A 14,934-nucleotide genomic window follows, 5' to 3' on the forward strand; every position below is an offset into this window, starting at 1 on the left:
GGTCAAGGCATGTGAATTATTTTTGAAGGCACTGTAGTTCATTGTTGTTTTACCATTTATCCATCATTCCATCATTGCAGCATTAACTGGGATAAATGGAAACAAGAACAACAGCAACAATAGCCAAACACACCAAAAGACTTCTGCATTGCCCTGCCATTGACCTGAATACTGCATGCAACTATGCATCCACTTTAGTTATGGATTCTATTCATGTTTATAGATTCTCTGCATATTGTAACTCGTTTAATCACCAAAAAGCAGAGGTGAGAGATGTTAAGTGTGTAAGGGTAGAACAATAACATTTTCTGAATAACAAAGAGCAGTTTGTTTTATTTTTTGGAGAGCATATCGTCTTTTAGAGATGGGAAACTGATGTGAGAGAATGGAAACTGATGATGGTGTTGTATTCCCTCCCCATCATCACCCTCAACCCCTGGGCCACAGGGGACAATTCTGAGTATTTGTCAGTGTGAGCTGTGGCAGCTGATTTGTTGACGTTCACCATCTCAGCTCTACTAATGGCCAAAATTGTCTGTCAATCAAAACAGGGTATAGTTTGTGTTTTCTTTCACCACGCCAGTCATATAAGTGGGCGCTTCATAACACTGTCCGTTGTTGATGGTGCAGGCTTTCTTCATCGCGCAGCTTCAGCGATGTTTATCCCTACTTTAGAGGAAGACATGCACCATTTTAAACCGAATCGACACAGGCGCTACACAACGAGATGCTGTGGGTGTTGCCATGTCAGGACGGGAACCATCATTCTCGGCACTTGGTACATGGTACGTACTATACAAATGGTCGCCTTGCTTTTAGATTGTGCTAACGTTAGCTTCGTTGCAGTCATGTTGCAGTACCCCATCGTTGCCATTGCACTGTCGATAGTAGGCCGTTGTACTAGCTAGCTTGTTACCAGTAAGTTAAACCGAAGCTACTATTTGTCGAGAAAGTCACTTTGCTATCTGAATGCGTGCCCTACTTTAGAACATATTGCCAGCTAGATTATGTAACTGTTCCTGTATTAGCTAACTAACTAGCAAATGTAATCGGATAGTTAACTAACGTTAGCTAAATTAGTTAATTAGCTAAGTGTCAACGTTACCCGCTAGGGACTTTCAGCCAATAGTGTGATTGCTGCACGCAATTCGGTCAGGGCTGACAACTTTTGAAGAAAACTGGAGTGAGCTTTGCTAAATGGATTTCATTGCTCCTTGACAGAGTCCCTAGAAGGGGGGCTGGGAATATGTTACTGTTTTAAAGCTAATGATCTGTGTTTGTAATTTTTTCCACCCTGGTCATAGGCCTAACCCAATACGCAGAATTGCAGTAATTTACTGCAATTCTGCGTATTGCGTTAGGCCTATGACCAGGGTGGAAAAAATAAATAAAAACACAGATCAGGTGTATTCAGGATGCTTTGAACATTAAATGAACACTCAACATTCGACCACTTTGAGGGGATTACATTTTAAAGTATGCAAAAAAAAAATCTAACATTTTGTTTACATGGTTTGAGAAGCATTCAGACTGTAATGAAATTAGCTAGGGAGACGATAGAAAAAGTGGGAAGATTGGAAATCGGGCTTGATCCCTGTTCTCAGGTAGAAAGTTGTGTGTAGTGCTCCGCACAGGAGTTAACATTATTTTTAAACCTCTCAAGGATCGGACCCTTTCTTTTAACATTTTCGCCGAGAATGACATACCCAAATCTAACTGCCTGTAGCTCGGTACCTGAAGCAAGGATATGCTTGATACCATTTGAAAGGAAACACTTTGAAGTTTGTGGAAATGTGAAATGAATGTAGGAGAATATAACACATTAGATCTGGTAAAAGATAATACAAAGACAAAATGTGTTTTTTTTGCCACCAGATGGCAGCTGTGTATGTGCAAAGTTTTATACTGATCCAATGAACCATTGCATTTCTGTTAAAAATGGTCTCAAGACTGCCCAAATGTGCCTAATTGGTTTATTAATAACTTTTCAAGTTCATAACTGTGCACTCTCCTCAGACAATATATGATGATATTATTTCACTGTAATAGCTACTGTAAATTGGACAGTGCAGTTAGATTAACAAGAATCTAAGCTTTCTGACAATATATGATAGGTTTATGTTCTGGGAAATGTTCTTGTTACTACAACCTCATGCTAATCTCGTTAGCCTACATTAGCTCAACCGTCCCGTGGGGGACCCACCGATCCTGTAAAGGTTGATAGCAAAGGGTAGCCAAATCTTAGATTGCGGTCTCCTTGTCCATAGACTGCTTTCAAGGGAAGGACACAAACATTTTGTAATTTGGGTGAACTAGCTATCTCTTTAAAATAGGTCTGGAAGAAAACCCTGCTTGCTATCCAGGAGGGTTGGTCACCCCTGATCTATGTTTTCCAAGTGCTGGGTGTTTGAAAATGTTCTTGTTATAACAATTAATTTCTCAATCACCCAACCTTCAAGAACATTTGAATGAATATCAATATTTAGGAGGTTTATGTCTACTAGTTGAATATCCTTGACATCATCTTACTCTACATAGACAAAATATGTATTTGAGGTTTGTCCCCCTACCATCTCTGCCTAGCATGTGCACAATACTAAACTGTAAAAATTATATTTAATTCCTGGAGTATTTAACATCCTTTTGCTTATTTGTATGACTTATTCAAAACTGTCCATGAATGGCTACAATAATACATAATTAGTTTTGAAAGACACAACAGGTATATCATATTTCAAATGGGTAATTCCACTAGCAAAATTGAATAATACAAGTTTGGGGAATAACAGTAGTGTTCTTGCTGACAAGCACAGTAATTATCCTGTATTTTAGCCCATTGTTAAGAATTAGAATTGTTCTACTGATCAGACAAAATAAATTGATAATAAAAAATAAGAACTACATCTACCACTACACCCTAACCAAATTATTTTCCATCCTCTTTAGAATCACACGTACACCAGTACCTAGTTAGTTAGTTAGTTAGCTACCAGTACCTAGTTAGCTGGATACACTGAACAAAAATATAATCGCAACATGCAACAATTTAATATATTTTACTGAGTTATAGTTCGTATAAGGACATCAGTCAATTGAAATACATTGATTCGAGCCTAATCTATCAATTTCACATGACTGGGAATACAGATATGCATCTGTTGGTCACAGATTTTTTTTTTATGCATTTAAAAAAAAAAGTAGGAGTGGATCAGAGAACCAGTCAGTGTATGGTGTGAACATTTACTACATGCATTGGGACACATCTCCTTGGCATATAGTTGATCAGGCTGCTTATTGTGGCCTGTGGAATGTTGTCCCACTCCTCTTCAATGGCTGTGAGAAGTTGCTGGATATTTACTGGAACGCGCTGTTGTACACATCAAACCAGAGCATCCCAAACATGCTCAATGGGTGACTTGTCTGCTGAGTATGCAGGCCATGGAAGAACTGGGACATTTTCAGCTTCAGCTTTCAGGAATTGTGTACAGATCCTTGTGACATGGGGATGTGCATTATCATGCTGATACTTGAGGTGATGGCGGTGGATGAATGGCACGACAATGGGCCTCATGATCTCGTCACGGTATCTCTGTATTCATAATTGCCGTCGATACAATGCAGTTCAAATCAAATGTATTTATATAGCCCTTCGTCCATCAGCTGATATCTCAAAGTGCTGTACAGAAACCCAGCCTAAAACCCCAAACAGCAAGCAATGCAGGTGTAGAAGCACGGTGGCTAGGAAAAACTCCCTAGAAAGGCCAAAACCTAGGAAGAAACCTAGAGAGGAACCAGGCTATGTGGGGTGGCCAGTCCTCTTCTGGCTGTGCCGGGTGGAGATTATAACAGAACATGGCCAAGATGTTCAAATGTTCATAAATGACCAGCATGATCGTATAATAATAAGGCAGAACAGTTGAAACTGGAGCAGCAGCACGGTCAGATGGACTGGGGACAGCAAGGAGTCATCATGTCAGGTAGTCCTGGGGCATGGTCCTAGGGCTCAGGTCCTCCGAGAGAGAGAGAGAGAGGGAGAGAGAGAAGGAGAGAATTAGAGAACGCACACTTAGATTCACACAGGACACCGAATAGGACAGGAGAAGTACTCCAGATATAACAAACTGACCCTAGCCCCCCGACACAAACTACTGCAGCTTAAATACTGGAGGCTGAGACAGGAGGGGTCAGGAGACACTGTGGCCCCATCCGAGGACACCCCCGGACAGGGCCAAACAGGAAGGATATAACCCCACCCACTTTGCCAAAGCACAGCCCCCACATCACTAGAAGGATATCTTCAACCACCAACTTACCATCCTGAGACAAGGCTGAGTATAGCCCACAAAGATCTCTGCCATGGCACAACCCAAGGGGGGGCGCCAACCCAGACAGGATGAACACATCAGTGAATCAACCCACTCAGGTGACGCACCCCTTCCAGGGACGGCATGAGAGAGCCCCAGTAAGCCAGTGACTCAGCCCATGTAATAGGGTTAGAGGCAGAGAATCCCAGTGGAAAGAGGGGAACCGGCCAGGCAGAGACAGCAAGGGCGGTTCGTTGCTCCAGAGCCTTTCCGTTTACCTTCCCACTCCTGGGCCAGACTACACTCAATCATATGACCCACTGAAGAGATGAGTCTTCAGTAAAGACTTAAAGGTTGAGACCGAGTTTGCGTCTCTGACATGGGTAGGCAGACCGTTCCATAAAAATGGAGCTCTATAGGAGAAAGCCCTGCCTCCAGCTGTTTGCTTAGAAATTCTAGGGACAATTAGGAGGCCTGCATCTTGTGACCGTAGCGTACGTGTAGGTATGTACGGCAGGACCAAATCAGAGAGATAGGTAGGAGCAAGCCCATGTAATGCTTTGTAGGTTAGCAGTAAAACCTTGAAATCAGCCCTTGCTTTGACAGGAAGCCAGTGTAGAGAGGCTAGCACTGGAGTAATATGATCAATTTTTTGGGTTCTAGTCAGGATTCTAGCAGACGTATTTAGCACCAACTGAAGTTTATTTAGTGCTTTATCCGGGTAGCCGGAAAGAAGAGCATTGCAGTAGTCTAACCTAGAAGTGACAAAAGCATGGTTGTGTTCTTTGCCCGTAGCTTATGCCTGCCCATAGCATAACCAATGTTCCCTCAAATGTTTTTCATCACTGAGCAAGATTCAGGTCTGCCGAGCGCAAACTTGAACATTTAAAATGCTGTGCAACTTCCGGCGTGCACTTACTGTGAACACTGAGGTTGTACCCACTTTAAGTTAGTTTTAACAGTGATCAAGTAGGCTACTGGGGCTATTTGATCATAATGTAGGCCTACCATCAAAAACAATGGAGAAAATGCATCCCATAACATTTTAACATGGAAATAGCTGTTCTATCGTTAAGCCTACAGTAGCAGTGTGGTGGTCAATGTAGGCCTACATTCCTTGAGACTTTTTGAAGAAAAAAAAACATGCAGGGCTTGACCTTTAACCTGTTTATCCACTTGTTTGGTGACTGAAAATGTTGTTCTTTGATGAATGAAAATGCATCATAATTCCCATACCATTATTACAGAAAATCAGACAAATGTATGCTACCCTCCGCCTATTGGCTACTTAGCTTATTCAAGCCTGCCTCAAAATACAACACTGTCCCTTTTTATGACAAAAAAAAGCTATGACTCGCTTCAAAGATGTCTAGAAATGCACACCTTCTGCTCTTGTAGGAGGAGGCAAACACTCTCACATTGCTGACTACAAATTATGTAATAACTCACTAAGTAGCAAAGGATATGTACAAATGTGCACACCGCTACATGTAGCTGTCGCTTTGCTCTCAAAACAAGCACATCTACTGACAACCGCTCATGTTGTAAACACAGTTCAGTTCAAAGTGAATGGCACAGATCCATATATGGCGAAGTGCCTTTTTGCATATAGGCCCGACTGAAGCTCTTATTTGTTATGGTGCACTGATTTGTGTAGAGTACAGGCCTGAGTCGTGCCAGTCAATGCAATAGAATCCTACTCCGAAGCTTAACACGCCAAACTGCACTCCGGTCAAGACTGGTGAAGACGATGAGCACGCAGATGCACTTTCCTGAGACTGTTTGTGCAGAAATTCTTTGGTTCAAAATCTGTTTCATCAGGTGGCGATCCCGCAGGTGATGAAGGCGGATGTGGAGGTCCTGGGCTGGTGTGGTTACACATGGTCTGCAGTTGAGGACAGTTGGACGTACTGCCAAATTCTCTAAAATTATGTTGGAGGCGGCTTATGGTAGAGAAATGAACATTCAATTCTCTGGCAACAGGCCACCACTCTACAACACAGTGAGTATTTCTCCTTTGCCAAGCTAATCCATCCACCTGACAGGTGTGGCATATTAAGAAGCTGAGTAAACAACATGATCATTACACAGGTTCTGGGAACAATAAAAGGCCACTTTTTAAAATGTGCAGTTTTGTCACAAAACACAATGCCACAGATGTCTCAAGTTGAGGGAGCGTGTAATTGGCATTCTGAATGCAGGAATGTTCACCAGAGCTGTTCCCAGAGAATTGAATGTCGCAGACCAACCACAGACCACACTTTAAGCACTCCAGCCCAGGACCTCCACATCCGCCTTCTTCACCTGCAGGATTTTCTTCAATAAATGTTCACTTTCTCCGTCTCGTGTTTTAAAAAAAACATTTTTAATACTTGATATATGTATTATAAGAAGTGAGAATTACGGAGGGATCGTAACTACAAGTGTTAACATCTCTTGGAGTGTTTTGTTTTGCACAGTGAAGATGGGTAACAGTGCATGATTTAACATCAACAGTTGACAGGTGTAAAAAGACCCATTTGATCCATCTGTCGTCATTCACAACGGTTGTTGGCAAAACCTCTGGATACATTGACCGAGGCCTATATCACAAGTCTAATCATTAAATATATTATGCAATGTGTGAGAGGGATTTAATATTTTAAATATAACATACACTTTGACAGGGAAAGTCCATTAAACAGATTAGGGGACAAGGACTCCTAGCAACCATATAAACTACCTGGTAATAATAACTATTATTTAGGCTCTTCCTAATGAGAGCGCCTTGGTTTTTTTCAAATAAAATGATGTGTAATTTTGTTGCTTATCTGTGGAAACAGAAACCTAGTATGTCACAAAATATCAATGTTCTCATCTACAACAGACTGTATCCTAGCCTGGTTTCAGATCTGTTCGTAATGTCTTGACAACTCCTATGGTCATTGTCACTCACGCCACATTATAGGAGTTGGCAAACCAGCACAAACCGATCTAGGACCAGGCTATGTGTTGAAGGACATAGTGTAACAATGCCTTTCTGTCTCTCCAGGTGGTGAACCTGTTGATGGGCATTCTGCTGACCGTGGCCGTGACCCACCCAGAGAACGTGCCCACTGTGGACCTGCAGTATGAGGTTATCGAGCACTACTTTAGCCACACCCTCCAGGTGGAGGGGAATGTCTTAAAGGGTTAGTTCGTTGTATCTTCATGTTTGGTTCAACTTGAGTTGTCTACGTAGGCCAGTAGTGACAGCATCCACGATAATCTGTTTATCTTCCCAAAAGGCAGTAGCTGGCATGATTTAGCATAGTCTCCCGATGTTGGTATTTGTTAGCAAAGCTGCAGTACTTTTTCTGGACTGGTACCTCATAGCTCTCTCTCACACACACACACCAATCCCCTTCTCATCCAGCATTGATAACTTTCGCCAAATGCCTGCTTCTTTAACCTTTCAGCCCTATACAGACTGATTTAGCTAGAACTCTTATTTTGTCACAGGCTCAAAGCCTGTAGAATCAGGATTTTAATACATAACCTGGAGCTGGGCAGCGCTGAGCTGTGCTCTCTGTGGCTGGCTGTTGTTTAGTTTATTCGGTGCGGTTACGTTGTGTATTTGGCTTGGTTGCACAAGGACTCCTCATTTCCCAGAAAGTGACTCAGTAAGAGCTGAAGGGGCTTGGCGCTTGTGGGCAGCGACTGAACCACCCCCACAACACACGCGCACACACAGAGCAGGGCTGTGCCAAAAGAAGGGGAGGGGGGTGTGTGCGCGCACTATGTAAATCCAAAGCCTGGCACTGCTGTGGCTTCATGGGTGCCATTTCTAGACAGCCTCTTCCCACTTGGTTGACGTGTTTTAAGAAGGTTGCAAGCCAGTTTGGAGCCAACACAGCCGACTTCGTACAAGCAATGGTATGACATCGCCCCGCGTTAGAGGTACGACTCCCCGGTATGACACTTTCATCGGACTCCCACCTACGGTCTAAATAAAGGATATTGTTTACAGACAAAACATGAGGGACTGAACCGCCGTGACCTGCAGTGTGATATTTTTGTGATATCAAAGTACAAGGTTTGTTAGAGGGCCCCTGTTAGAAGAGGGCTTGAAAATGCACCTTTCCTTTCTTGTGTCCTTGTGGTAAGCACAGATCTATAAGCGGTTGGATCGGTATTAAACAACGTTAGCGCCCTATTACTGTCGCTAATCCAACCATTTCAGATCTGTGATTACGTGATTACCTCCAGGTAGGTAGGAAGGCAGGATACCTTTCTGCAGTATTCTAACAGAGCTGAAAACAAATGGAGAAGCCCCAAATAAGAGATGTTGTTCCATCCGAATACTCTTCTACAATTACCTAAACAATAAATAAAAGAAAAGTTCTGTATTTTACTACCATTTCCATCTGTTCTTTTCCACTGATATCTTTCACTGTAATATCAGATATTTCACACGCGCATAGAAAGGTACACAGTTATCTTGTTGGTGTTGGCACATGCCCCGATCCAGAATGCCTTCAAGAGGCTGATGAATGTATAGCCTGGCCTCAGACACGGGAAGTAATGCTAAACTATCTACTGTAATGGATTGGGCTACAGATTGCATCAGTGACGACCCTTCTGATACACACACACACACTATGTACAGCTTCAGAACTGAATTTGGAAGCTCTGCATGGACTACACACGCCTCTTCTCATTCAGTCACACTCATAAATGCCCTACTAGGAAGGAATGGCTTGCAGATTGCATCAGTTACCGTTATGACAATCGGATATGTTACACTCTGAAGAGAAACGGCTTCCTGCACAGCTTTAGCACGACTGTCTGACTGATAGTCTGGAGTGAACCACACATGCCTCGCCTCAACTCACTCACTTAGTGCCCAGCACGAGGCTGTGAGCTGTTAGAAGCACTTGACCGACGCAGCAGATGGCAGGCCTATTAATTAGCCTAGCGTAGCCTGTGTTGTTGTGCGTTGTCTTCACTGATGCTACGGAGTGCCTGAGTGGGAGAAGCTTAGGGTTCCCCAGAGCACGCTAACGCTAAAAGAGAGCGAGTTAGTAGGCAATGCATCCCTGGAGACGCTTCAGTTACACACAAATCAATTGGGCCTCTGTAGTAACACTCTCACTGACAGTTGCATGAATGCACTCTGTGGGGCCCCATCGTGGGATGCAACTGGCCCAGACCAGGCAGCCATGATGGCTCACAAGGATAGGTGCACAATACCACTATATTAAATTGTTAGTTATAGATAATTCAACATTTGGGTTAATATTTTTTAGATTTAGGAAATGATTCTCCCAACGTCTTTGACTGACGTTAATTTCAAAACTTACTACAAGTTGAGTTTGTAGTTGAATATACAAGTATTTGACCCTAATGAATGAACTCTGTTAGTCTCTCTGACTTTCTCTCTCTGTGCTTATAGAGAATGCCTGTGTGGGATTCGCAATCTCTCTGTTGATGCTCACTATCAGCGCCATGATGGTCTATGGAGCCATTACTGTAAGTTTTTATCCATCTATTTTGTATGTGTGTCAATCAAATGTCTTATATATTCTAAGCCCAGCATACAAATGTAAGTTGTGACAGCGGGGATGACAATTACCCCTGGAGGAGTGGGAGAAATAGGAAGTTGAAAAGATAGTTCTCACTGAACTTCAACCATGGTCATGTTCATTATGGAAGAAAGCGAACTGAAACGGGGAAGAACTACCTGGAGTTGTCCAATAATAAACACTATTTTGAGCTTTGTGTTGCAAAATGTTTTAAAACCTACGTGCCCCAATGAACACAACTCTTGATGGCAGTGCTTTGTCCCTTCCTGGTGTCTGAAAGGACAATATATTTGTTTATGTCTTAATACTTTTTAACAGATTCACTGCATGCAAAGTCCTTGCTTGTGCATTCAACTAGCCCCACCAGGGTGAGCGGAAAGTTTGCTACACAACGTTGTTCTAATGTTATCATCTTTACCTCACCAGGCCTACCTGATGGGCATCCACACTGATAGGTTTGATGGATATGTGACATGGACCTGAATAGAGCTTCATGACACATTGTCTAGGTTTTGGTTGATCTTTGTGTGAGCAATGAGCGTTATGCCTTAGCTGTGAATACAGGCTCTTAGGTTACCCTTGTAGATGCCCTGTATTCAGTGTTTGTCAGAATAGTTCCATTGCTGGCTTTAGCCTCCCTTGCTAAATACCCAGTCCTGATGACCTAAGAACAGATGTACATAGATTGATTCAATGCCTGTGAATTTTGTGACATCCTCAACATTGCTTAGAACCCAAAATAATTTAGATCAGGTTTTTTGCTAGGGCTAGATATGCTTCTTGCTTGACAAACCCCAGACAAACTCGTGTGAAATGGCCATCCTTTTACATGTATGGTCAATGACGTGTGTTTACTCTTCCTCCCCATGTAGCATCGTGACGGCTGGCTCATCCCGTTCTTCTGCTACCAGCTCTTTGACTTTGCTCTGAGTTGTCTGGTGGCCATCAGCTCACTCACCTACCTACCCCGGATCAAGGACTACATGACAGAGCTGGTGAGTCAGTCCAGTCCACCACCACCAGGCCTGTCGGCTAGTACGCCACCTCCCCAGGCCTGTCGGCTAGTCCGCCACCTCCCCAGGCCTGTCGGCTAGTCTGTCGGCTAGTCCGCCACCTCCCCAGGCCTATCGACTAGACCGCCACCACTCCACAGGCCTGTCGACTAGACCGCCACCACTCCCCAGGCCTGTCGGGTAGTCCGCCACCTCCCCAGGCCTGTCGGCTAGTCCGCCACCTCCCCAGGCCTGTCGGCTAGTCCGCCACCTCCCCAGGCCTGTCGGCTAGTCCGCCACCTCCCCAGGCCTGTCGGCTAGTCCGCCACCTCCCCAGGCCTGTCGGCTAGTCCGCCATCCCCCCACAGGCTTGTCGGCTAGTCCGCCACCCCCCCCCAGGCCTGTCGACTAGACCGCCACCACCCCCCAGGCCTGTCGGCTAGTCCGCCACCTCCCCAGGCCTGTCGGCTAGTCCGCCACCCCCCCCAGGCCTGTCGACTAGACCGCCACCCCCCAGGCCTGTCGGCTAGTCCGCCACCCCCCCAGGCCTGTCGGCTAGTCCGCCACCCCCCCAGGCCTGCCGACTAGACCGCCACCTCCCCGGCCTGTCGGCTAGTCCGGATCTTTAATGACTGCAGAGAGTCAGGACACCCATTTAACGTCCCATCCGAAAGACGGCACCCTACACAGGGCACTGCGCTGGGGCATTAAGATATTTTTTAGACCAGAGGAAAGAGTGCCTCCTACTGGCCCTCCAACACAGTACATCCAACCGGCCTCAAACGCAGACCACGTGTAACATTCCAGCCCAGGACCTCCACATCTGGCTTCTTCACCTGCAGCATCATCTTGGGGGGGTGCTGATAAGTATTTCTGCCTGTAATAAAGCCCTTTTGTAGGCACCCCAGTGGTTGGGCCTATGCCCTCCCAGGCCACCCATGGGAAAGCCTTTGCCCAGTCATGTGAAATCCATAGATTAGGGCCTCGGGAATTGATTAAGTTTCCTTATATGAACTGTAACTCAGTAAAATCTTTGAAATGGTTGCCTTTTATATTTTTGTTCAATATAGTTTTATATTCAGAATAAAGTAATTGCAGAATGCTTAGGTAACTTAGCTGGCAAACTTATTGGCCCTACTCTGTCATACAGAGTAGGGCCAATAAGGAGGCTTAACAATGGGTTCTCACTATCGTCTCCACTGTCTTTACATTAGACCTGCTGCCATTATATCAGATGGATTTGACATCTGAATGAGAAATGAAAAAACACTGGGATCTTCAATGGAACTGAAGCTAAAGATGCTCTGTAGGCCCATATTTCAGTACAATCCCTGGTTTTATGGGGTGTTTCGTTTCTGTACATGCTGAATGTGTGTTTCGTCTCAGCCAGACTTCCCCTACAAGGACAACCTACTCTCCATGGACTCCAGCTGCCTGCTGCTCTTCGTCCTCGTGTTCTTCGCCTTCCTCATCATCACGAAGGTGTGTGTTTCTGGAAAATGGACTCATTTGAATACTAAACTTATTTTCCCCCCGTCCAGATACCCAAGAATATTTAGATTTACTGCACTTGTTAGTGGTAACTGAGATCTTGATCTGATTTACCCAATCCATTGGCTGAACTTTAGTAGACGGATGATAGACCTTGACTGACAGGTCTTCAGTAGATGGTTGGTAGAGCTTCTGGAGATGAGTCAGTGGTGTTGGAGCTGGGCTAGAACACAAGCCTGCACACTGTAGCTCTCTAGGACTAGGATTGAGCATCACTGGCTCAGGTAGAAAGACTTAACATTTTGGCTGTCCCCCCCCCCAGGCTTACCTGATCAACAGTGTGTGGAACTGCTACAAGTACATCAACAACAGGAATGTGCAGGAGAGTGCTGTTTACCCTACCTTCATGGCCCCTCCCCAGGTTTGTGTCTGAAAAGCCTGCTCTCCAGGTCCCAAACTAATTGTCAATAACACACGTAATCAAACCTCTGAAGCATACTGTGGCACAACCAGTAGAGGGCATACCTTTCACATGCTGAGTCCGTTCAAGGATGCAAGGTGGTTTCAATTGCGTTCGGAAAATATGCAGACCACTTGACTTTCTCCACATTTTGTTACATTACAGCCTTATTCTAAAACTGATTCAATTGTTTTTTCCCCCTCATCAACCTACACACACTACCCCATAATGACAAAGCAAAAACAAGTTTAGAAATGTTTGCAAATTTATTAAGAATAAAAAAAACTGACATTTATAAGTATTCAGACGCTTTACTCAGTACTTTGTCGAAGAACCTTTAGGCAGCGATTACAGCCTTGTGTTTTCTTGGGTGTGACGCTACAAGCTTGACACACCTGTATTTGGGGAGTTTCTCCCATTCTTCTCTGCAGACCCTCTCAAGCTCTGTCAGGTTGGATGGGGAGCGTCGCTGCACAGCTATTTTCAGGTCTCTCCAGAGATGTTTGGTCAGGTTCAAGTCCGGGCTCTGGTTGGGCCACTCAAGGACATTCGGAGACTTGTCCCAAAGCCACTCCTGCGTTGTCTTGGCTGTGTGCTTAGGGTCATTGTCCTGTTGGAAGGTGAACCTTCATCCCAGTCTGAGGTCCTGAGTGCTCTGAATGATCAAGGATCTCCAATCAAGTTGTAGAAACAGCTCAATGATGATCAATGGAAACAGGATGCACCAGAGCTCAATTTCGAGTCTCATAGCAAAGGGTCTGAATACTTATGTAAATAAGGTATGTGTTTTAGTTTTAATACATTTGCAAAAATGTCTAAACCTGTTTTTGCTTGGTCATTATGGTATATTGTGTGTAGATTAATGAGGGGGAAAAATGTATTTAATCAATTTTAGAATAAGGCTGTAATGTAACAAAATGTGGAAAAAGTCAAGGGATCTGAATACTTCCCGACTACACCCAGTCTGCCCTCCTTTCCAGTCTTAGACGGATTAAATATCTAGCAAAATATCAAATGTCATTATGTCCATGGCTTTGGTCCTCACTGTGTGCAGTATATTTATAAATTGATTGATAAATTAAAATAAATAATTCTCCCTCTCTCCTCAGTACATCCTGCCTACCTACGAGATGGCAATGAAGATGCCAGAGAAAGAGCCCCCTCCCCCCTACATGCCTGCCTGAAGACCCCGTGCCCCCCCCCTCCTCTCTACCCCATCTATATGTATGTGTGGGCCACCCAGAGCTCGTCATTTTGACTCCACCATGAATTTCTAGAGAGGAGGGATACTCTTTAAAGTCTTGCTAACATTCAAACCCCCGTAATATTGTAGACAAGTGAGAGGGGCAGATGCCGTGTAGTGTATAAAGCGATGAATGCTTTACGACTGTTCGTTCCTTGTCTAGCCCCGTCTTTTGATGCCTTAATTTTTTTTTTAAAGGGATATTGTGAAAGTACCATCGCTTCAATGCCTTTCACCAGTCCAGCTGTAGAAAAACAATATCCTTTCCTTATAGATTGATATTATAACGCGTGAATGTAAAAAGGAATACTCTTAAGACAATCCACTTATGATAACTCATCTTTATCCTTGAATTGTTTTTTGCTTGTTAAAATATCTAGATTTTATTCTGTCTAAGAGTTTGATTGGGACGTTTGAAGCACTTTCTCTTTATCCCTTCATTTATTTAGCCTTGGACATCCATTCGCCACCTGTGTGTGCCATGTTCATGCTCCGCCACCGCCTTTGTGACCTTGCGTTGTTAGCTTAGTCAAGCTAGTGTATTGTGTTGCAGTTCGAAGTGTCCAGACACTGCTGGTTAAAGGGATAGTACACCAACAGTTGGCAGATGTTTTCAGACCTCAAAATTTGTCCAATGTCAAGATGAAATGATAAGACTTAACAAAAGTCCGCTTTGGAGGACTGAAATCAGACACATTGGTTTTGAAGTGGACTGTCCCTTTAAGGAGAGCGTAAGTTTCACCTGAAGGGAACGAACGGCTAGTGTGAACAGTAGTGGATCCATGCTACTCTTTCTTTCTGCCTTTTTCTTTACATTGTGTTTTCATCCTTGTGGGAAACAAATAGCTTCAATAAACCATTCAAAAACATTTTGTATCCATTACCCAACTGAGTCCATTCA

The 14,934-nt window shown here is 44.0% G+C and overlaps 1 protein-coding gene across 1 annotated transcript; it reads left to right on the plus strand.

Moving 5' to 3' along the window:
- Positions 1–469: 469 nt before the first annotated feature.
- On the plus strand, positions 470–14,902 carry LOC109900552 (lysosomal-associated transmembrane protein 4A). The gene is made up of 7 exons (XM_020496217.2): positions 470–785; positions 7,336–7,474; positions 9,718–9,794; positions 10,720–10,842; positions 12,226–12,321; positions 12,653–12,751; positions 13,900–14,902. The coding sequence occupies exons 1-7, from the start codon at positions 522–524 to the stop codon at positions 13,972–13,974; spliced, it is 873 nt and encodes a 290-aa protein (XP_020351806.2). The 5' UTR covers positions 470–521; the 3' UTR covers positions 13,975–14,902.
- Positions 14,903–14,934: the final 32 nt, after the last annotated feature.

The sequence above is a fragment of the Oncorhynchus kisutch genome, linkage group LG12 (genome assembly GCF_002021735.2).
Source record: "Oncorhynchus kisutch isolate 150728-3 linkage group LG12, Okis_V2, whole genome shotgun sequence".
Lineage (NCBI taxonomy): Eukaryota > Metazoa > Chordata > Actinopteri > Salmoniformes > Salmonidae > Oncorhynchus > Oncorhynchus kisutch.

Excerpts from the sequence above, each read along its gene's own strand:
- LOC109900552 (XM_020496217.2), top strand. The coding sequence starts at position 522 with ATGGCCAAAATTGTCTGTCAATCAAAACAGGGTATAGTTTGTGTTTTC. Across the intron at positions 786-7,335 it reads TTCTCGGCACTTGGTACATG|GTGGTGAACCTGTTGATGGG; the intron begins GTACGTACTATA and ends CTGTCTCTCCAG. Across the intron at positions 7,475-9,717 it reads GGAGGGGAATGTCTTAAAGG|AGAATGCCTGTGTGGGATTC; the intron begins GTTAGTTCGTTG and ends CTGTGCTTATAG.